This window comes from Cricetulus griseus, chromosome 8 (genome assembly GCF_003668045.3).
Source record: "Cricetulus griseus strain 17A/GY chromosome 8, alternate assembly CriGri-PICRH-1.0, whole genome shotgun sequence".
NCBI lineage: Eukaryota > Metazoa > Chordata > Mammalia > Rodentia > Cricetidae > Cricetulus > Cricetulus griseus.
The window spans coordinates 13,110,504-13,135,385 of NC_048601.1; the positions used below are offsets into that span (position 1 = coordinate 13,110,504).

At 42.6% G+C, this 24,882-nt stretch overlaps 1 protein-coding gene across 1 annotated transcript in view; it reads left to right on the forward strand.

Annotated features, from left to right (window-relative positions):
* Grin2b (glutamate ionotropic receptor NMDA type subunit 2B) overlaps positions 1-24,882 on the forward strand; it is a 308,494-nt gene that overhangs the window by 185,774 nt on the left and 97,838 nt on the right. The window contains exon 3 of the mRNA XM_035448863.1: positions 11,624-11,738. Within this exon, the coding sequence (XP_035304754.1) occupies positions 11,624-11,738 (115 nt within the window). The remainder of the gene's footprint in view (positions 1-11,623; positions 11,739-24,882) is intronic.

Sequence of the window (24,882 nt, forward strand, 5' to 3'; positions counted from 1 at the left end):
ATGTTTCCATGGAAACATCAACCTACAGAGGGAGAGAAAGAACTGAGATTCCCTGACAAAGAAGGAACAGCAGAGTTCTAGCCCCCACACAGTACAGCAGGCAGAGGTGATTACACGTTACTCTCATCCACCCTGGGAAGATGCAGTCGGGGTTCACGGTGCTGTCCTCTTGGGGGGTGATTCAGTTCATATAAATTCTTGTCCTCATTTTGTCTGAAGCTCTGAATCAAAGGCCAGCCAATGTTAGACTGATGGGATAGTTATTAATGGGTGTCTTTAACTCAGTAAGTAAATAAATAAACAGGTTAGTTTGAAGCCCCCTTCCTTCCTCATCCCAGCCTGCTCTGGAAGCACTGCTATGATGTGCTGGGATTTAAAGTTTTCAGAATGTAGACAAATCAGGTGTGGAGGAGGCTGGGAATGTTAAATTTTTGTTACATTTTATTTCTTTTAATATCTCTCTGTCTCTCTCTCTGGATGTGTGTGTGTGTGTGTGTGTGTGTGTGTGTGTGTGTGTGTGTGTGTTATGCAGATGTGCACATGCCATAACACGTATGAGATCAGAAGACAGGTTATTGGAGTAGGTTCTCTCCTTCCACCATGTGGGTCCTGAGATCAAACCTGGGCCATCAGGGTTGACAGCAGGTGCCTTTACTTGCCAAGCCATCTCACGGGCTCAGGATGACAGGATGACAATTTCAACCAATGCCTTGGCATCAAGTGTTCGCTTCATTGTGAAGTGTCCTCCTTGATTCTGCATACAGTGGCTCTTGTTTTCAGATTCATTACATCCACTTGGGACAAACTTGTGTAAAATTCCCAGGGTGTCTTTAGGAAATGTGTCCTCTCACTAATCTTTGACCCAGGAAGCCATTCCCCGGACTTGCTACAGATCCAACTTGAACAAAATTCCATGTTGTTGTCTCTTGCTGACCTTCCCAACTGCTCACTCTCTCCCCTCCCATCTTGCTTTGCACTCTGCATCTCTTTCTTTGGATGCTAGGCTCAAAGCAACCTTTTACTCTTTCCACTAGCATCTTGTGTTCCACTCTGCACCCCCCCCCCCGCCACTCGTGTCTTTTCTTAAATCGTACCCTCAACAAGTAATGACTTTATGTTTTTCTTTGTGTGGAAGGGTTTCATCCAGGTGGCAGAGATGATTTGTACATGAGTCCCTTCCACAGCCTCTCACGCACCTGTAGCACTGGCAATCAAACCCAAAGCCTCTTGTGCATTCTAGGCAAGCGCACTGCCAGCGTGAGAAATCCTCAGCAATTAGGTTTGCTAAGTCATAGATGTATTCTTGAACAAGTCAGCATCCTCTGCAACCATGTTTCTTGCACCTGTAGCATGATGGGATTGTGGTATGCCTCTGTCCCTTAAAGGTCTAATCTCCACAGAGGCAACATTAGTCTTCCATCTGATGGAAGCCGTCTCGAAGCCTTGCAATAGCCCCGCCTCCTTTGGTCCTCTTCCCCTCCCTGTAGAGCATAATGGTTTTTGGGAAGCCCCACTTGAAGAAATCTGCCAGCCATTGCTAGAAGACTAAATTGCCGCCTCATTTCCCATGTGTGACAATTCTTCAGACTCTCTGTTCCCATCCCTTGTAGCTGTCACTGATTTGTTATCAAGTCATTCACTTCTTTTTGCCCCACTTTACTAGAGCTAAATAATGGCCAAGTAAAAGTTAAGCTATGGTAACTACCAAGAGAATAGGGACTGCATATGCTACTTCTAATATACTGGCTTTATTGGTCCTTTAAGGTGATAGGAGACAGAGAGACTCTTGAAGAGGGAAGAACAAGTCAAGGTCAATAAGAAGAGAAAAACCTCATCATTCTTTTGCTGGGGTCTCATGTTCAGGGTACTTTAGTTAGGTCTTTGGTAGAGAGTTTATATAACAAGGATTTCTTTCACTCTAAGGGAAAGTTCATAGGAAGGAAATGTTTTCTGGTCAAAGATGAATCTTCTAGAGAAATCTTTTGTCAGTTGCTGCTTGGTTAATTTTGGCATAGTTCCTAAGTATTGTTTCCAACTCATGAGCAAAATTTGTTATCATGAAGACAAACCTTTACTTGAAAATTATTAGTAGGCATCCTAGTTACTTTCTATTGCTGTGATAAACCCTATGACCAGAAGCAACCCTGGAAAGGTTTGTTACAGCGTACAGCCTACAAATCTATTATGGAAGGAAATCAGGGCAGGAGCTCAAAGCAGGAACCCAGGGGCAGGAATTGAAACAGAGACCGTAGAGGAGCACTGTTTACTGGCTTCCTCCCAATGGCTTGCTCAGGCTGCTTTCTTAGAGAGTTCAGGATCCCCAGCCCAGGGGTAGCACGATCCTCAGTGGAGCAGGCCCTCCCTCATCAATCATTAATCAAGACAATGCCTTTCAGACTTGCCTACAGGCAATCTGATGGAGGCATTTTCTCAACTAAGTTACCTCTTCTCAGGTGACTAGCTTGTCATGAAACTGAGGATCCAGCTTACTTTTGACTTAGAACATTTTTCTTCAGCTAACTCCTGATGCTTCATGTGGGTAGTGTATCTGAGTGTTTTCAGTATAGTGTGTACCATAAGGTAGAAGAGAAAACAAGTTTTATTCAATATTTTGAACTCAACGGATAATATGGGGAAAGGAGCTAGAATGCAAAACATTCTACGACCTTACTATTATCTAGGCATTACTTGGTGCCTGTCATTGGGAACCCCACCATTCTGATTACCTAAGCTAGCCCTTAACTGGTCTCCCATATCCACAGTGACTAAGAGTGGTAATGTGAGAGGATGAACAATTTCTTTCCTCGTTCTGGTTCTGCACACAGAACTGAATAGAAGCACATTTGCTGTGTGGCTCCCCTCATTAATTAGTGTCAAAAGATGGCTTCATTGGTTCCCTTAGGAAGTGCCATACCTTCACGCACAAGGAGGAATGTGCCTTCTTTGTAGAAACTTTAGGAGAAGTACACAATGTTCTAAGCAGAGCTCCAGGAGGTCACAATAGGGTCACTTTGAACAGTCATTTACTCTGGACTAAAATTATGGAAATGTGAGCTCATCTTTTGTGTTCCTTCAAAAGGAAGCTTCATATTAAAGTAGTCTGTTTAAGTGATTTCCCACCGTGGGAAACATCCCAGGGATTAATAACCACAGTACCGAGAAACAAATGTTCTCAAGCTTCAACTTGGGATGCCATAGGAATGAGAGATATTCGGATTGTAGTATTAAGAACAAAGCAAAAATCGGGGAATTGGGAGACTCTGAACTTAATTGGCCAAAGCACAGCAGCAGTTCCCCAGAGCTGTGTGGTCTGTGGTAAGTGTGAAAGGTTAGGCTGTGATCCAGTGTCCCGAAACACTAACATTCTCCAGTTTCTAAGTAGTATTTTTAAAAGGTAGGAATGGCCGGGCCAGAGAGACGGTTTGGAGGTTAAGACCACTTGCTGCTCTTGCAGGGGACCTGTTTCCAGCACCCACATCAACACTCACAACTTAATGTAATTCCAGTTCCAAGGGATCCTATGCCCTGGATTTACCTCAGTAGGTGCCTACATGCATATGGAACACACACACACACACACACACACACACACACACACACACACACACACTCAGTCCCACCAACACACGCATAAAATAAGATAAGGAATTTCTGAAAGGGAACAATAGAAGCCTGGGGAGATGGCTCAGTGGATAAACAGCACCAGGCTGACTTAAAAGTCAGGTGTGGAGTTGTGTGCCCTGTAATAACAGCAGTGGGGAGACAGACAGGCTGAGCCCTAGAGCTCAATGGCCAGCCAGTCTGGCTGAATCATTGACTTTCTGGTTCAATGAGAGAGCCTGACTCCAAAAATACCATGATGGGTAATTGAAGAAAACATCCTACCTTTACCTCATAATGCCATAACATTACTTGTTGTACAGTGTGTTGCGCACCCGTGTGTGTGTGTGTGTGTGTGTGTGTGTGTGTGTGTGTGTGTGTGTGTGTGTGTGTTGTAATATATACATAAACTCTCCCTCTTGGTTTGATTGGTTTTGTTTCTTGTTTTCATTTTCTTTCACTCATCTCATCCCATCAGTTCTTGGGGACATTGGTCAGCCCTTTTCATTTGCTTATAGCTCTGACTGCTGAAAACAAGCCACTGTGTTGATCTTGGGTAGAGCTCTAAGTAAGTCCAGGGGAGAGTTGTCACCTGGCGTGAACGGCTGCATCAATCCCCTTGGTAGAATGGTGCAGATTGCAGCAGCCATCACAGCTAGTTGCAGAGGCACAACTCCTACGATTTTATTTTTCTTCTTAGGTGAATAGAATCGCATTGTGCATTTGGAGCACCTATACAAAAATCTTACTGACTTGATGACTGTCCACAAATAACATCTTTCTGGAGAAAAGTAAACGGTTTCTGCCCTCCTCTGTCCAGGCAGAGATTACTGGACAAGCCTCAGCCATCCTCCTTTATTTTCTTTCATTTCGGGTAAAACTAAGTCATGACATTTAGTTGTGAAACAGAATCTGTAATAGCTCTCAAAATTTGTCATTGTTGGACTTTCGAGTCTGAAGAGATTTCTTTCCCTTTGTAGTAAATGGTGATCGATGTCACCATTTGCCTCACAGATGAATGCAGTTCATCCCAAACTCCCAAAGGGATGAAGCACATTTCTCGCCCCTGTCAGAGGAGAGGAAGCTGTGCAGGCCTCTGGGAGCTACCTTTCCAGATACTTTAAAATCTCCCTCATTAATTTAACATGGTAAATAGAATTTAAATGATTTATATATGGAACAGCCCAAACTTGAACTTACTGTTGTTTGTGAACAGTCCTTTGCAAGATAAATTCGTGATAATAAATACCATTTCAAAATGATAAAAATGTTTAATTCATTAGAAGACAAACTGTTTTTAATCTGCCTCAAGTAGTTACAGGTGGATATTGTGGATTGACCTTTAAATTAGTTTCTCTCAATGTTCTCTACTAGTATCATTTTTTCCCTAAATAAGAGAAAAAGCTTACAAAACTAATTTTCTAATTATTTTGTCCACTGCCAGGCTTCATATCACTATATATGGCACTATAGTTCTAAAGTTTCTTCAAGTCCTCTTTTGAAACAAACCAACCAGCCAAACAAACAAACAAACAAAAAATATTGACATTTAAGTACCTTGGAAATGTTATCACCCAACTTAGAGACTGATGATCAGGGGTGGCCTGACAGACAGGGCAGGGGTTGGGGCTTGCTTATAAACTCTTCACCACATGGCCGGTTCCTTTGTGTGGGTATCTGATATATTCATATTTTCTGTGCTTATCTCTTTTATTCTCTCTATTTTTTCCCACCAGCATTTGGGGGTGTTGTCTGGAGTCTTTCGCTGAACATAGGCTGTGTTAGTAATGGGACACTCTTCTAGCTTGGGTCCCAGAGGAATCCATCTAAAATCCCAAAAGACAAGTATTCACTGGCCACAGCCTATCTGATCAAACCCACTATACTGATTTGATTGTTCAGGATTCATTTTGATAACAGAGTTCCTAATTCAGAAAAAGTAAGACATTTCTATTTAGTTCAACCAAAGCATAATGCTAATGAATGTAAATATCTGATTTACAAATATCTTGGCCTCGCTCCTTCAATCCCGCTTCTAATGAGCCGGTTTTTAAAATGTTTTAAAATCCATATTTATGATCTTGTGAAAAATTGGTTTCCACTGTTTCCAGGGAAAATGTGTAGATGAAATAATCACTTCCAGCAGCGCTTTCTACTCCTATGAAAAACTTTTTGAAAGGTTTGTGGCTTTGCCAGTCAGATTTCAGTATCCTAGCAGACACACTATTCGCCAGAAGAAATGAGAGGTGGTAGATATATTGATTGCTGGTCTATATCACCTGTTAATTATACATGTGTCCTGTAGCATAATATCATATACCATAAGTGTATTTCATAAATATTAATTCAAAAGAAAAAATAAAATGTCCAATAAAGAACATGTCATATCATTCAAGTTCTAAGATGGCTTTCACCAATCTATTTTTATTAATTTTTAAAGTTTACGTACAAAGTAATTGGTTTCCTTTTGACATTTTGGACATAATTATCAATATATTTTGTTCTTAATCATCCCCATTCCTAATTATTCTCTTCCCATTCTCCACAATCCCCTCTCAGGACTATCTTGTCCCTGGGATCCAGCATCTATTTGAACCCTCAAAGTACCCTGGTTTTAACAATGGGCCCACTCTCAAGAAGGTACCCTCCAGTCCATGGTCCAAGTCATGGATGTCATCATCTTACCATCTTACCAAAACTCACAATTGGATCCGAGGCTTGTGGGACTGTGGGTGTGTCTCAAGGGCAGGACTCTAGGTCCCTGCAGCTTACCTTTTGGGTAAGGGTTTTGTTTTCCTTCTTCAGGCAGGGAGTCCCATGGCTGGAGCCTTGTGTTTACTTCTTGGTGCATTGCCTGCCTTTTCCCCTGCATTTTCAGGGAAATGCCTGTGTGGATTTCCAAAACTCTTCTCTCCTTTTCTCTTTGAAACAATGTTTCTCTCATTCATACTGATTATTCTCAACTGGAAAAGGTAGAGGCAGCTTCAGGCCCACCATCTTACCTGGTGGTTTGGAATCCATCTATTTAGTAGATGATGGACTAAAGATATTAGAGGCAAGAGATACCTCACTGGTACAGCATTACAGAGTATGACATTTTCAGAGACAGACAGTTGTAAGCAGGAGGTCAGGAATTCATTCTCCTGCAGGAACTCTTCTTTTTAGTTTACTTTTTATAGCTAGAAGATGGGACTGGTGTTTTGAAAATCTGCCTCCCCTTTAGAAACATGGTGGTGAATGAAAAGAACTCAGACTGGGGTTGAGAACCTCTGGATGCTTTTTCTAACCCTGTCATCTGATCTAGGTAAAGCAGCAGATCTCTTCTGGGTGACTGTGACAGGATAGGATGAGCCAGGCTGATGATCCTGTGTCATGTTACTACCACATTAATGGACATCACTTTTTACAAAGCTGGTGCTTTGTAACAACAAGAAGACAGAAAGGTGCCTTCATGCCAGGGCTCTTGGTTTGCTGACAAAGGCTGGGCAAACTCCTTCAGGTGCCTCCTACACAGGGCACTCTGCTGAGTCATCATTTCAGGCCTCTAGTCTACATAGTACTGTGTAAGAGCTCTGTGAGGCCAAAGTCAAAAGGCACAGGTTATTTACCTTCTCTTGACCCTATTAAAGCTGCTGGAGTGTGACTTAGGTGGTGGAAAACAAACAGGTTGGTTGGGAACCCATCAAGATCCTGAGTTTCTTGCTCAACCAGGAAATAAGCAGAATGGGAAATATGTTTTAGTTCATTTTGTCTCAGGAGAGATTCGGGTAATCCAGAGTGTAATATGTGCTATGAAGATGCTAAAATGCACAATAGGGGCTTTGAGAACTGATGTCAATTCAGAGTATCATGAAAAGACACTAAACTTTTAAGAACAGAAAATCTGATCTCTAAAGCTGAATGTGAATGTCATGTGGGGAGATCATTTAGCATCCTGGGATCTGTTTCTCTATAAACTAAGAGTTTTCAATGAATCATTTCCCACTTTTGTTTGAGTTCTGGCAAGCTCAGATTCTGTGTGATACCACAACTTTACAAGATAGGTCACTGTAGTTTCTTGGATGTCAAACCACATCTGAGAAATAAACCAAGCAAAATTTTGCTACATCCAACCTTGGTAGGACTTCAGAGAGACAACAGTGTTATGGAGAGTATTTCTGCATTAGGCTTCCCCTAAGCCGGGGGAGGGGGAAATTGCTGTATGTGTGAGGATGGCGTGAATAGAGAAACCAGTGATTATGGGGTCACAGAATCTTTACTATTGTTTATTGTTTCACCCGGGACTTCTATGTGGGGGTTTCAAGGCCTTAATATTGTACATGAATGAAGTATAGCCAGATCTAAAGGTAATTAGATGTTTTCAGTTGTTATGGGAGCTTAATTATCCATGTGATCTTATGACCTAGCATTGCCTCCATATATGGAATTCAGTCTCCATTCTTTGGATGTAGCCCACTTATGGGCAGCTCTTGCAAGTTGTACTATCAGATTTTCCTTCATAGAAACTCAGAATTTGGCAGGTGTCTTGCCTTTAGACGGTCATATCATGCTAACACCATTGTTTCTGAATGCTCCCTATGATATAATTTCATATTTAAAAATCACATTTTATGTAGTGCTACTATCTGCTATTTCTTTCGTTCATTGCAATGACTGTTTTCTGTGATAGCTGGAGGGCACATGCCAATTCCATTTTAAAGAGGGTTAACTAAAGTTTGGGTGCTGAAATCCCAAGTCGAGAAGTGACGTCAGCCAGCGTCATTTTCACTCTTGTATTACCAGTGAGTGGACTGATGTGTTCCACTGTTCAAAAGCCATCCTTGCTCAGGGCTAGTGTAAGTTTTCCAATGCCCTGCTAGCTAAATGGTGTCATGGCACAGGCAATTTCTCAGAAAGAAAACACACATTCTGTGAATGATTAATCTATATGCTGCCAAATGACACCAATGTTTAAAATGCACTTTGTAGAATATTTAGTATGGTGTCATAAAACTTTATTAACAGTCTTGATAAGTGTAAAGCATCCAAGCAGAGCTTAGGTAGCTGTAATGAACTCAAGAGGCAGGAGAAGGAGAACATGCCAGCAAGGCAATGATCTCTACATGGAATCAGGGCACGGAGCCAAAGTAAGAGAGATATTTAACTACAGGCCAGTTACAGTGCCTTCAAATGGGTTTTATTCCTTAAAATTTCAATTTTCTCCATTTATGTTCCCAGCTGGATGCTATCTATCCCCTTCAGAAAACTCATTGTGGGGTTATATATCAACCCAACTCCTGTTACTTAGGGATTTAATCATTTCTGGAAGTTCTATAATTGTCTCCTATATTGGACACTTCCTTATAGATATCTTAATAGTATTTCGGATAAAGAGAGTAATTCATAGCCATGACTGGTGAAGAGGTGGGTATGTAAGCTGGTAATTCAATTCCTGCATCCCTTTCTTCCTCCCTCCTTTCTGTCTCCTCCTCCTTTTCATTTCCTTTATCCCTCCCTCCCATATTTCCTTCCTTCTTTAAAAAGATTAAACTGGGTTTTTTGTTGCATAATCTTTCTCTGAAGACCTCCAGAAATAATTCCAAGTAGTTCAGTACTATTATAGGAAGAACATATTTTGCAAGTTCATGATGGTGGATGCTTCTATTGTAGTTTGTTAGTTTAAAATGATGGTTTTGTAATTGTATTCCATAGAATAGGGATTTGGGTTGGGTTTGGAGTTTTGCCAGCTACAGTAAATCTGGATATCACTGTCAAAGTGGTGATGGACTTGGAGAAGACACACTAACTGGGCAGAGAGGTCAGGATGAGAGCCAAGGATGGAGAATATGCCATGTGGGACTTGAGTTGGCCAGAGTATAGACTCTATTGACTGGAGGTGCTCAAAGAGAGGAGGAACTTGAGGTCATGACATATGATGGACATATAAAGGAGCAGAAGGTGTTAAATCCCATGTTGCTATGAGAAAATGGGTGGTATGGTGGAAAGGCTGAGGGACCTAAGATGTTGCTTAATGTATTGCTACTGATCAAAATTAATAATACAATATTGAGCAAATAATCTAAAGTTTCTCTTTCCTAGTCCATAAAATTAAATTGTAGAAGCAAATGAGTTTAAGGTTTCTTCACAGATTAAAATAGAATTTTAGAAGGGATATTTGACATATGCCTTCAAATACTTGAAGAATGCTCAGATAAAAGAAGGACTAGACTAGAACCTTAAAATATCCCAAGAGGAAACAAGTTTTGAAAAGTGGGAAAGGGGTGGAAATCAGCTTTAAATAAGACAGAATCGTGAGATGGCCGCCTGAGGGTGGAGGATACTACACTAAGTACCCCCATCAATAGGAATATTCAAAAGAAGCCAAGAGGACCAAGTCCATTGACTTGAAAGAATGCATCACTACAGAGAGAAAGCATCAGTTGCAAGAAGCCACAAGCTAGCTGCCTTGAAAAGTCTCAGTTCAAGATTCTAGAAATTTCTATCCTTTTGGAATCTTCTGTGCTAGAAGCTGTTTCTCTCAAGTTGCAGATGATCAGGGCATGGCAGACATGGCAATCCAAGACCGTCCAAGAATGAGAAGTGCCCTTGAGGGGGTTGGTTCATCCTGCACACACACCTTTTCAGTTGCTGCAAGATCCACATTCCTGCAACCTTGCTTAACCTAACATAACCTGCAACAAGCAACTCCCAATGTGTGAAGAAGAGCCAGAAGAGGGGCTTTTGAGATGCCTCTCCACTGCTTTGGAAGACAGCTCATTTGCTTCCTAGCAGAGACTTCATCTCACAAGCAGCCAGGCCCACAATGCTGGAGGAGCATGTCACATGAGCACAGAACTCGTCCTCATTGATTTCGTGGGCCGTTATGGTAGAGCAGCATTAATTTCTATCAGCCCAGTTTCACTAATGCACTTGCAATAAGCAGGCCTGTGGGAATTCTCAGTAAAGGACCTGTTTCTTAGACCCAGCAGCTCAAAAGGGTGGGCTTGGGACAAATGTCCTGCCGGAAAACCATTTCATTTGTCTGAAATTAGTTGCTTCCAGAATTTCCACTCATTTACACTATGTCCCCAGAGCACTGTGTAAAACCCTCCCGGCTCCTTTCCCCACACTCAGTATTTCTGTCACTGTCCAGCCAGCCGAAGTCCTGGGTTCCAGGTGCCTCTGGCCCACCACACTCAGGCACTTTTACAAACACAGGCTGAGCAAGACCCTTAGGAAGAATCTAAAGAGTGTGCATGTTTGGGGGTGGAGACATACCACAGCGCCTACATGCTACCTTTTTTGGCAGAAAGTTGTCTTGGTACATAGCCATTTTCTTTTCTTGTCTCCATCTCCTCCACCCTTTATTCCACCTCCCTTTCTGAATAATAATTGTTAACACTTAATGAGCACTTACTATGCACCAGACCTTATGGCAAGTGCTTAACCTACTTGTCTCATTTAAGCTTATAGACTTAATTAGGTGATCTTTCTATTACCAGACTTTTTGCAGATGTGTGTGTGGGGGGGGGGGAATAACAGGCTCAAAGTATAGAGAGGGCTGGAGAGATGACTCAGCAGGTAAGGAAGAGCATGTGCTGTCCTTATAGAGGACCCAAGTTTGCTTCCTAGAACCCATGTTGAGTAGCTCACAAATCACCTGTAACCACAGCCCTGGGGAAGCCAGTGCCACCTTTTGGCCTCTGCAGGCACCTTCGTGCTATACCCCCCACACAGACAAATATGCATACTTATAAGTAAATCTTTCTTTCTTAATTATTTGGTCAAAGTCAGAGCCTTCAACTGAACTCAAATAAGTTGTCCTTATTTCCAATTCTGATATTTCCTTCACACGCTTCCTATAGTGAGACTTAGATGGGTATTGCGTAACCAATAGGAAGAGTGCCAGTTGACTAACGGTTGGTTGTCTGTGTCCCTACCTACTTGTCTGTCTCCATATAACTTTTGGTAAACCTAAATACCTTCTGCTTTCAAATGGTTTTTTTTTCATACTTATAATCTTCCTTTAATTTTGTCATTCCAGGTATCTCATCAATGTCACTTTTGAGGGGAGGAACCTGTCCTTCAGTGAAGATGGCTACCAGATGCATCCGAAGCTGGTGATAATCCTTCTGAACAAGGAGAGGAAGTGGGAGAGGGTAGGACATGTCTTTGGCAATCCTTGAGTTGAGCAGAGAGGCAGCTGTGAGGTCCCAACAGCAATACAACACCTTAAAGGAAAACAGCCTCTTGGTTTCCATCTCTAGGCATCAGGAGCAAGAGATTGGAGTGCCGGAGAGGCAAAGCCTCAAGCATGAGTCTTCATTCTCTTGCTACTTTGGCTAATCACGAGGTTGTTTTCTGTAAGTCCTTTTACTATCGGTGGTTGCATTGCTTTCTAGCTCACGTCGGTTTTATTAGGAGATGACACATGCAATCCAACAAATTAATTTGTTGAGGAAGCCAACTAGATAGTAACAATTGGAACTAACATCTTATGGTGCCTGAGAAATCGCATTAACCTAGTGCACAAACAGAAGGACTGACACTGTTCCCTGTGACTGAAAACAGGTACATGGGGTTCTATTCAGAATCTGCCCAGCTACCAGCTGATCATAGACTTTGAAATTCTACCTTTAGACATCAATTCGCATTGGGATCATTACTCACTCGCTTGCCTATTTAGGGGGGGGGGAATCTCAGCTACTCAGTTTTTCAGTCTCTTTACTTATAAAATGACAATTTAGTATATTAGTATCTATAAAATACTTGGAGCAGAGCCTGGCACACAGTGAGCACCCAATAATCCAGATTCCAGGTTAAATGTCCAAGAGTGATCACTGTTTTTTTGTTGCTGTTGTTGTTTGTTTTTTGCATGTGTATCCTGCTGGCATTTGTCCCTTGAAACACTCCAACAAATGGTTCTGAAAATAAGTAAAACTGGGAAATGCTATTATTGCTTTTCAGTCCAAGGAATCTCAAAATGTATCAGCAACTGGAAGGTTCAGATGTGTCTTAGAACACAGAGGCATCTTTAGCTTTATTTAACATGACATTTCCCAAAATATTTTTATCACAAGACCACTAATAATCTTACTCAATGCAAAGCACACTGGGTAACTGATTTAAGACTATGTCCATAGTTGCTGTGGGCCAGTTGGCTAAGAATAGATCCCATGATGTCAACATGGTTCTAAATAGAGTAGAAGCCAAGTATGTCATCAGCAGCATCCTGTAACTGTAACAGAATAATGAGACACACCAACTCTTACAGAAAAGGTTGGTTCCAGGTTATGGACTTTTACTCCATGGTCACCTGAACCTGTTGACTTGGGTCTGTGGTAGGATGGAGATAAGAGTGGGGATCATGCTACAGGGAAGGCCTATGCACCTCATGATGTCTGGGAGACAAAAGGAAAATATTGTGACCCTGATATTCTTCCGAAGGCACAGTTCTGATGACCCAACTTCCTCCCTCTGACTTCACATCCTAAAGGGACCATAATTTTCCAGCCATGCCATTGGTGAACAGCCAAGTCTTTGGTATGTGTATTTTGGGGGACAGTTAGTATTCATATTGTAGCAGCTGTTGTTCTCTAGACAAAGCAGCCAGAGATGAACTCTCCAAAACTCACAATGATGTCTCAGAGCCCCAGACAGCTAAGTTAGAAGTCAGTCTGTAAACTGGACATTTGTGACTCAGCCAGTGGAGCTCAAAACCCAATCCTGAATTTTGAGAGGCCTCTGCCCATCGTGTTATTTTGACATCATCAGATCATCATAGTACAAAGATCTAAATCACACCTGCTGGTCTTGATTGAAGTTATTCTCCCCTATTCTCTGATCAAGTTCCCATTTGATCAGAAAGAGTTGGACTCTGGTCTCCTGCTGTCCACCTGAATCAACCTTCTTTCTGTAGAGATGCTGTAGTTTCTGAAGTGTTACCATCCCTCCCATTTAACAGAACTTCTACCCATTTCTAGAAGAGGAGTTATTAATGACTGAGACGACATGCATGGATCAGGAGCTGTATAGCTGGGTAGCTCTCATGTACTGGGGTCATGGTAACTGTTTCAAGTAATTGGCATCTCACACTGTCCTTTAAAGGTCACTACTTAGAGGCCTGTAGAGTTCTCTTGTCTAGGCCCCCAGGACTGAGACCTGCGACTCTCACCTCTTTCTACAATTGTCTTCCCTCTGGGAAACATCAGTTCTACCTTTGTTCTACCTCTTAAATGTAGACCTTACTTTAATGAGCCTCTCTGTCCTGAAATCAGCCTTGCATGTGGCTGTTGGAATAGGCTTCCTAAAACACAACTACATATTTGTTCCCTGGCCCAAATACTCTAGGTTGTTATTGTTTATTAATCAGGTCTACATTTTATCTGGTCTTGCATTCAAGGCTCTGGTCCACCCTCCAAGGTTTGTCATCCTTTCCATATCATCTGTATTGGGCTCCATCTGTTCTGAGAATGTGCCCTTGTGTGTCCTATTTCCTGCACAAGACGCCATGTTTCCTTTTCCTGGAATGAATGAGTTGTGCAATTATATAAGTTGTAAGCATTCTTTGAAGTCCAATTAAGATGTTTCTGCCTCCTTCTCCAATCCCAATTGTGGTATACTTTCTTACCCCACATACCGAAGCTTCAGTTTTCACCTCTGTTGCAGCCTCATCATAGCTGTCCTGAGTTGGGATTGTGAGCCTGTGTGCTCTTAGAGGGCAGAGGCTTCCTATCATCGTGTCCTAATAGCAATCTGGATATGTGCATTGCATAAAACGGTTCAATAAATATTTGTGGAATGAATGAGAGCCATTACATAATAAGAGAGTCCAAAATCCATCATTAAGTGTCCAAGTTTATGCTATTGCCCTTGATATAATGGCAGTTTTCTTTTTTTTTTTTAAGAAGGCATAAAAGCCTTATGTAGATTGAGCTTTATAGATCATACTTTAAATGCACCAGAGGCACTCACTTTTTAAAGAAATTCTATGTCTAATCTTTTTGCTCAGCAGGCGAGGAGGGGTTAAGACCATAGACTAGAACATCTGCATATCGAATTGATTAAAGCAGGAAACATTTCTGAGGGAAGGTGATTAGCAATAGTTGAATTTACAGGGTTATCCCAATTTCAGAAGCCCTGGTCACTCCCAGGCAGGAGGAGCGGCAGGGACCAGCCTCAACCCCAGAGTATGGCTGCATGTGCTGGATGGCTTTACCTTATTCTCTCACTGTTACTGCAGCACCCAGGATATCATTTCTTCAAGGTTCCTAGTGTCATTTCACCAGGTCCCCTGGGCTCCATGGGAACTTAATGTCTGTGGCATCTTGACCAGTAGGCATGTTGGTGAGCACTCTACAGGGAAGGCATGGGTACTAGAGAAATGAGCAGGGCAGGAACTGGGGTCTTTGAAAGAAGAGTCAACAGCTTCTAGCCTGATAACGCACTAACCCTGTGGCCTGATCAATTAGTTCACTTTTCTTTTTTAAAAATTTTTATTCATTTTACATGCCAATCACAGTCCCCCTCCCTCCCCTCCTCCTACTCCACCCATCTCCCCAACAACCCACCCTCACCCACTTCTCAGAAAGGGCAAGGCCTCCCATGGGGAGTCAACAAAGCATGGCACATTCAGTTGAGGCAGGGCCAAGCCCCTGGCCCCTGCATTAAGGCTGAACAAGGCATCCTGCTATAGGGAATGGGCTCCAAAAAACCCAGCTCATACACCAGTGATAGATCCTGGTCCCACTTCCAGGGGCCCCACAAACAGACAAAGCTACACATCTGTTGCCAATTTGCAGAGGACCTAGTTCGGTCCTATGCAGGCTCCCTCTCTGTCAGTCTGGAGTCGGTGAGCTTCCACGAGCTTGGGTCAGCTGTCTCTGTGGGTTTCCCCATCATGATCTTGACCACCCTTGTTCATAGAATCCCTCCTCCCTCTCTTTAACTCAACTCCAGAAGCATGATCCAGTGCTTGGCTCTGGATCTCTGCATCTGCTTCCATGAGTCACTGGATGAAGTTTCTGTGATGACAGATCACCAATGTGATTACAGGGGAAGGCTAGTTCAGGCTCTCTCTCTGCTATTGCTCTATCAAGATATCTTTCATTGCTCTCCCACTCTGTCTCCCCCCCCACCTCAACTTGACCATCGTGTTCCCTCAAGTTCTCATTCCCCCTCCCCTCCCCTCTACTCCACCCACCTCAAGTTTACTCAGGAGATCTCATCTATTTCCCCTGCCCAGGGCATTCCCTGTATCCTTCAGGCCCAGAAAGGCAAATGCAGTATGTATACACTCATTAGTGGATACTAGTTGTTAAGCAAAGGATACAGCTCCAAAGAACTTAGGTAACAAGGAGAACCCGAGTTCACTTTTCTTGATCACTGTCTTCATTTCTAAATGATAACTTCAAAATATAACAAAAACATTCTAGACCTTCTACAGCTCTAGGTGGTAAAGATTCACACTGTAAATAAAGAAAAACCCAACATGTTTGGAAGCACAGTAACTCCAAGGGCATGGGTGTCATTCTTATTCTTGTAATTTAGGTAAATAAAGTGTCCCCAGAAAGGCCTTCCCCCAGTGACTTGTGCTAAAGTAGTCACCCAGCTGTTCTGTCACAACAGTCCAATTTAATTTTCTTTCAGCACACTTTTTAGCTAGCATTCCACTTACTCACTTGTTTGTTTGTGGCTTATCTCTTCACACCAGAATGAATGCTTCATGGGGACAAGGACCTCATCCACTCCTACAATTGTACCCTTTAGGAGAGTGCCTGGTTCAAAGTGAGCATCCAGAGATCATTGCTAATTAAGTGAAGACTCTATACACCTGAAAAAGTTAGATGTTGGGCAGCCATTTCACATCTAACACACCTATGCATACACACATGCACACGCACGTGTGCACATGAGTGTATGCATGCATGTTTACGTACACACACACACACACACACACACACACACACACACACACACACACACACACACAAAATCTCCCTTTAAGACAGGTTGGTTCTCAGAAGATAGCCTGAGAGCCGGCGCCTCCTCCTTTTGGAGTGAGTGCTTTTTTGTCTGTGAAGGACTCTTGGGTATTCAGGGGGTTCAGTAGCCATTGGAGCTGCTTTAACAAGGAACTGCAGGAAAATTCTTTATGCTGTGGGTATGAGCTGTGTGATGGATTTCATGACATGCCTTTGGTTTTTAAATGTATCCTACAGCTGCTTATAAATTTGGCTTCTTTGTAAAGACTTGAGGTCAACACAACCTAGTTTATGGTTTTGGAAGTCAGAAAGAACTACATTCAGTTCCCCACGTTGCCATTTATCAGTTGGGCAAGCCTGGATGAATGGCTGGTATTACCCTAGTCTACTTTCCTTTAGTGAAATGGGCTTTTACATGAGGCCATTATAAAGATTAAATGAGACTTTATAGCCAAATACCAGTTAATTCTGACTGGAACACAGTCAGAATTCAGCAAATGTTGATTGCTGCTCACCATACTTGATGGGTAACTTCTTGAAGACATGTTTGCTGTGCTCAAACATCATGCCAACTGATAATCTAGTACAAAGTAAACCCCTGCCATCATCTCAGAACTGATCTCCAGGGTTATTGTTCTGAAATTCTGGAACTTTCCCTCACAGCAATCGTCACAATTTCTAATGTATTGCTCTGAAAATATTCCAAACACATATGCTCTTGATGTATTGACTCAACCCGTTTTGAGAAAAAAGAAAGTGAATCTGCTCTTAGAAACCCCTAATGGGGTCCTTGGTAAATAATGGGTAAGAGAAATGGGGACTAGAACAGCAGAGATCTCTGGAATACAATCATATTTACAGAAAGTGAATGATATCTTTCTGCCACTAAGGAACGTGGATCTGGACATTTGAAAAGGAACATAAGTTGGTTGCGGTGGCACAGATTTGTAATCTCAATACTCAGGGGCTGAAACAGGAGGATCATGGATTTGAAGCCAGCATGGGCTGCATAGCAAGACCTTGTCAGTAAAATGAAGAAAAACAAAGATCCTAAAAACAGTCTTCTCTCTCTCTCTCTCTCTCTCTCTCTCTCTCTCTCTCTCTCTCTCTCTCTCTCTCTCTCTCTCTCTCTCTCTCTCTCTCTCTCTCTCACACACACACACACACACACAGTTATAGCATGGGAAGCAGAAAGGGTAGGGAATGGGAAAAGTAATAACGATGTAATTGGGTGAAGAGTGGCTCATTTATAAGACTTTGGAAGTGAGGGACAGCTGCATAGACATGCATTAAGAATAGCCTGGCATAGAATAGCAGTTCAGCGGCTCTCAGGCTGCTGTCGCTATCAGAGCCTCTCATGATTTGCTTCATTGCAACTGCTATCTGCTTCCATTTAATCGTTCCTAAAATGGGGATAATAAAAATGAAATGCAGTGTGTGTGTGTGTGGGGGGGGTTGTTCTGAGTAATGACTTTAAGAAACGATGATGGTGCATATTCAGGCTGGAAGATGTAAACAGACCTCAAAGGGACTGTCTGGGTCAGAACTAAGAGGTGACACAAAGCTTTCATCTCTGCTTGTTGTCTCCACAAAGACACCAGCGATACAATTTATAATTCCACTCCCTCTTATCTACCTGACCGAAGATCCCCTTCCACTGTAAAGTGAAGCATCCTTAGTCTGTCTGTGTCATTTTGGAAATGCCAAGAAACCGTTGTTGCCTATGGTTCGGGATACCAAGTAACAGCCAGATCTTCCTTCAAAGAAGTGCTAGAATTGAGGACACACCATAGCACACAGTGCTAGGGGCATGACAGTGCTTATAAATTTGTGTGTAGGGGGGACCAGTGAAATAGAAGAAAGGAGCCCAAATGAGAAAAGGACAACAGCAATGACAACAACATAGTAAGCCTGGATGTGTGCAGTATGCCCATCTTGCGTAGCCCTACTTGGCAGTGCCAGTCTGTATTAACCCATGCTCATGCCTGAGAGGGGGAGTGTGGACTGAGAAATGACAGGTAAAGATGCTAAGGCAAAGAGAGACACAGGGTAGAATCAGAAGGGCAGTCCAGTGAATACTGGAAGCATCAAGTTTATTCTTCAACGTTCTTATATACCCCAACCAAAATAGGGAAAGTGGCAAAAGACTTCTTTATCGAGATACAAGGGAAAAAATTGGACTTCCTTAGTTCTCCAAATATTTGGTAACTGTGTCTTCTACTAAATCTCTTGTTGTCTGGCCTTGAGGATTAAGAGTAACCACATCTCAGACCAAGTCTCTTGTTATTTAGATAAGACAGCCATGCCTAAGACCAAACATCCTACCGTAGCTATGCCTTAGACCTTTAGGTCTTATGACTTTAACCTTGGGAGACTAAGGACAGCCTTGAATTCTCTGACCCTAAGCCAAGATGAAGTGAAGTCATTTTTTATGGGCCCTGAGCGACATGCAAAGGTTATCTAGAGCCTAGGATGAATAAGACAGCAAAGCTACTGCCTCTGCTGGCAGTACACACAGGACACAGCACTGGCTCCAGGTGTGGGCGCTCTATGATGCTAGGAGCTGGGCAATGATGGCCTCCTTCCACAGTGACCAACCAGATGATTCTGTGCTGGAAGCAGATGTCCTAAGAAAGCCTCTGAATGACAGAGTCAAATAGTCTCTCTCATACACCCATGGTCAAACTGGCAGACTGCTTCTGAGCACAAGAATCATGGGTGTTTTTGTCTTCCTTGCGCTTGTGTGCCCAGGATGATGTGAGATGCTACTGAGTAGGCCAGCAAATATTTGGAGACTGCTTGAGTGCACCTGCCTAAACTGTATTCAGCCTCAGAGGAGTATCTCTGCTTGCTCCAGGCTCAATCAAGGGTGGCAAAGGGATGGCGCAGAAGCACCTTGAGTCAGAGGGGCTTGTTCTGGATCTTCCGATAGACACATTTGAGAAGATGCTATTTTTTACCAACTCTGAACTGAGTCCTAATATGCTTCATTGGATTAAAAGATTAGAAAGCAGGATCTATGGAGAAAAGCAATGGGAATTCGGGTCTTTAAGAGGCAGGAGAAACTGGCAGCAAGGTGCTGGCTTCCTCTTTTCAGGTATATGAAGAATTATTGTGCCAAGTGCAGAGATCAGCTGTTCTTTTCCTCCAGAGACAGAACCAGAGTAAGTGGGCTTAAGATCAAGCAGGAGGGATTTATGTTGACTACAGAGAGAATTCTTAATAGAGAGAAGGGTTGAGTCCCGAAACTGTTAACAACACTGGGGGGCGGGGCGCGGGCGCGGGGCGCGGGCGCGGGGGCGGGGTGACTTTGAAAGACCTCAGAAATGGGTAAGTCCTGATTTCTCTGTGATGTACAGAGTCCTGCCTAAACAGCAATGTGTGAACTATGACTTTAAGAGCCCCCCTTTCCTTCCTTCTCTCCCCCCTCCTCCTCTCTCTTCTCCTTTCCTGTATCTTTCTCTTCCCTTCCTACTTCATTTTCTTTCTTCTCTTGCTTTGTCTGTCTTCCCTTTCTTTTTCCCTCCCTCCCTCCCTCCCTCCCTCCCCCTTCCTTGCCCACACACAGTTATTCAGCATTTGCATGAACCCAAGATTTTTCCTACCAACCCATTATTACCATTTTGCTGGTGACTAAAATTGAGAAACAACAAAGCCCAGTGCACTGCCATAATAAAGGTGGTTATTGTGATAACCTTTCCCATTTCCCACCTTTCCCATTTCTGTAACCCAAGTCTTCCTGTCTGATATGCCCCAGCAAGAGGTTGACTCTGGATATTCACTGGTAACTAACTCATGCCAACTTCTTTTGCTTATGGCAGTAATTTACACAAAAGTCCATGCAATCGTGTCTACGTTTGGGGGTGTTTTTCTGAGTTGGGCTTATTGGAGATCTTCACAACAGCACTATGCTAATCAACTCCCTTTTCTGAGGTTCTAGGGAAAGGCCACTGGGAGCCATCCCCCAGCAGAGGAGGAGGAGGGGAGAAAGAGAAAGGGAGAAGGGGAGAAGGAGGAAGAAGAGAAGGAAGAATGCTATTAACCCTGGGTGACTTAGAACTGCTGTGTGGAGGTCTCCATGGCCTCCCTGTATACAAATGTGAAACAATTCCAGAACAAAACCAGAGCACACTGTGGGAATTCACCTCAGACCCGTCAGTCCCATGTCATGAGGAAGCCTATAATTTAGTATAGTCATTTTCTAAAAACTAGAGAGTTACGTTTTTGCATTCATTTGTGACTGATTTTCCTACATGTCTGTACATAGAAAGGCTACACATCTTTAGATGCTGTGATCACTGTAGAACAAAAGAATGAGAAAACAATATCACCATGGCTGACAGTACTCTCAAGCCTGTGCTTGCCGATGGGGGTAAATGCAGAACTGAGTCAGAAGGCAGTGTCCCGCAAACTAAACACTGCCGCACCCATCTTGTTTAAACTCTACTGCAATGTTTATTTCATGATTGCTACATGCAGCCATCCCTTGTAGGTCATCTTATTCTTTTCTTAGTGGAGGCATTGAGAGAGAAATTATATCAGAGAATGTAGAAGACATGATGATTATTTTTACATTAAAAGCTATTTCTGACTTTTCCCCCTGTTAAAGGTATTTAGTGTTGATTATTAGGCATTAAAGGAGAGGATGCAATAACATTTACCTATATCTACACATAAAAATTACTAAAAATTAGTTGTTTTCTATTTCCTAACAGTTTTCATTTCTGTGTACCTACCTGTATGCATGTATCTGTGTAATAACACAAGACATAATAGAATTGAGAACATAATGTGTAAAGTCTGCTGTCCCTTTCCCCATCTCAACAGGAGGTTGCAGACATGTCCTATCTTATTAAATTATATTCAATATAGTGAAACTTAGTAACTGCCTAATAGTTCAATGTGGGGGATGTCATACTTCTGCAAACAGGTCCTTTATCTGTGTTAAATGGGGACTCTGATTTTCAAATAGAAATAATTTCAGGGTCAGAGACAGTTTGACTTTGAGACACAGATTGCTTTTCATGATGAGAAGAGTTGGTAATTTTTGTTGCAGGCTAGGCAGGCAAGCTTTATTCAGAAGTGAAGGGTGTCTGCAGGAGTGAGGGTTCTGAAAATAGGCCCCTCCCCCTTATTTAATGCCCCTTAATGTTAAAAGGCTGCTTGGTTTATCTTAACTCAGTCACTGGCAGTGGATGTTCAGTGTGCTGAAGGCTCCCCAGATCTGCGAAGGGCTTTGGAAACTTCCTCCTATTGACCTTTTTTTTTGTCTTGAGTGTGTTTCCTTTTCGCTGTGGTGGCATCATCCAGACAGTGGTGATGGCCACGTGTTCCGTATCTTTCTACTATTGTCATACATGATTCCTTTACTTAAGAGGTGGGGATTCGGAAAATTCAGACCTGCCTTCCCAAAACACCAGCAGGGTTCCCGGGTGGATGGCTTTCTTGTGCAGCCTCCACAGATGGCCCAGAAGGACAGAGCAGTTCCCGTATTTTGCCACTGGGGGCACCACCTGAATGATCTTTCCACCCACAGGCTGTCATCCGATGGCAAAAGGGCTATTCACAAGGTGCACTTACTATTCTTTTCACTCCTTCTGTAGTTTCTAGCACCCAGGCTACTTTGTGCATATACTAAGAGCATATTGACCTTCACAGAAATGTGAAATGCGTTCTTCCCACCATGATGATGGATTTGTATCGGCGCATATAGAGTGTCTCTCTGTTTCCCCACCACCACCCTCTTTACACAATGTCTGATGCCTGCTGTGAGAGCCGGCCAGGAGAAGGGTCAACGTTAGCCGTGCCTCCAGAAAGAGAAGCTCTGACCTCAGCATGCTAACTGCTGAGCGCTCTGTGCTGTGAGGATTTAAACAAGCAGTGGCCAACAATGAAAATAAATTGCCTTTAAAAATGAAAGTTATTAATAAAGAACATGGCTGTAAATCTCCCACAGAGGCCATAGATCTTAAATAATTCCTGGTGATTTTATTAGTTTCTCTACCAGAATGATTTCTGTTCGTAATTTGTGGGGTTGTTTGCTGACAGCTAAGCTGGCTGCTCTTACTCCTTCTGTCCGTCTGTCTATGTCTGTTGTTCTATGTCTGAATGTTCTCTAGTGCTACTCAGAACACAGAACACCCCCTGCAGGGTCTCTATGAGTTCCACACAGACAGATGTTCTGGAGTCCTGAAAACCACACACACACACACACACACACACACACACACACAGAGAGAGAGAGAGAGAGAGAGAGAGAGAGAGAGAGAGAGAGAGAGAGAGAGAGAGAGAGGTAGAAACATACATCCAGAGAGGCCAACAGACCAGATTCCTACTGTACTTTCCAGATGTGCCATGCCCTGGTTTCCAACAGACTTCATCTGGATATCCTTTGACATTTTATAGTTTTAAAGCTTTGTGTATGATGTATTCTGAGGCCATTGTCTTTGGCTATTCCTATAACCTGTACTTTTTTTTTTTTCATTGTTCATCTATCCCATAGGGAAAGATCCTTGCTGGCAAAGAAGGAGCCACCCCTAAGGTAGAATTTCTGGAGGCCATTTGAGCCACCTCAGCATTCTCTTAATGGAAAAGTTTTTAAAAATCCATTTTCCCTAAAGAAACTGGGGACAATACTAGAAAAGTGTCGCCTGGGATTCAGGGACATTAGGAAGAATTATCCATTAACAAATCTAATTTATTTATATAAAACACTTTATTAGCAATGCTGTTATGGAGACCTTTAGGGTATATGAATTCTCTGTCAAAGTATTGAGAAATACCCACACACGTAAGGGGAGGCTCAGTTGCAGAGGTGGGTCTCTTGCATTCGTGCCTATTATGTGAATAATCAGTGGAACAAATTAGAAGATGCTAACAGCATCGAAGTTTCATAATGTCAGTAAAAATAACTATGTGGTACAGAGGATGGTTTACACTGTGGCAATGTGTGACCCTTGTCACTTAAGACTTTTAAACAAAGTGTTAAGAAATGGGTCTAGGACAGCACAAAGGCTCAGTGGGTAAGGTGCTGCTGTCAAATCTGCTGATCTTCCTTCAGTCTCCAAGACCCAAGGAGAGAACCAACTCCAACAAGTTGTTCTTTGACCTCCATAAAGATTCTATGACATGCATGTTTCTACACACACACACACACACACACACACACACACACACACACACACACGACTCTTCATTCAGAGTAGGAGGACAGAGAGCATGTATCTTTGAATGTCAAAGGCCATGCTAATTATCCAAACAGCTGTCCAGATTATCCTCATATAGGGAAATTTTCTAGAAAAAAACCACCATCTTTTAGACGAAAGCTACTGAAATGAACATCCCCTTACCATGATCATGGTCCTGTGACCACACAGCCCCATTGATCAAGCATCTGTTGGAAACACAGAGAGAAGAGAGAATGCCATGGTGGTTAAAAATAGCTGACCTACAAAACGGTGACATTAAAATTTAGCTTTGTTTTCATATGAAACACATTATACCAAATATTTTATGAACCCAACCAGCTAAGGGAAAAAGATTTAAGAAAAGGCTTAAGGTCTCAAATAAAACAAGGTTGATCAAACTAGGTTTGGTAAGTTGAAAAATGTAGATAAAAGATAAGCAACAAGCAACATTCACTGACAATTTGTAATAAGGACCTGAGTTTGGATGTTTGGGACCCACAAAAAAGATGATCATAGCCTCTGTGTGTGTCTCTAGCATTAGGTGGCTGGGTGGACCAGTGGGGGACAGGTAAATCCCTAGAGCTCTCTGACCAGTCTAGCTTAGTTTTCAAAAATCAATGTTCAATGAAGGACCCTGTATCAAAAAGTAAGCTGAGAAATCATAGAAAAGTAACACCCAGCATTATCTCTGGCTTCCACACTCACACTCACATGCGTGTGTAAAAATACCACATACACACTTGAGTGACTAAAACTGGGGGACTTGTATCCTCAGAATATCCCTCCTTCTCACTACAGGGTCCAGGTCATGGCATCCAAAGCTGGCCTGCTCTGCCTTCGCTCCCAATCCTCGCCTCTCTGCATTTAGACTCCATTCCAATGTAACTGCAAGCAACCTCCCTTAATATTCCTGGGCTCTAGCTCTAGATCCACCTTTCTGTGCCCCAGTTTCTTTAGCTATAAAATGGGGAGAGTAGCAGCACCTTCCTTAAACTGTTGATATAAAAGCCAAATGAGCTTTCAGTTCATGTGAAATCCTCAACATAGTACCTGCCATGTACCAAGACTTATTATAAACATGTCCACTGTAATTGTACTTAAATTTAAACAAACGATTTTAAATTTGTTTAAAA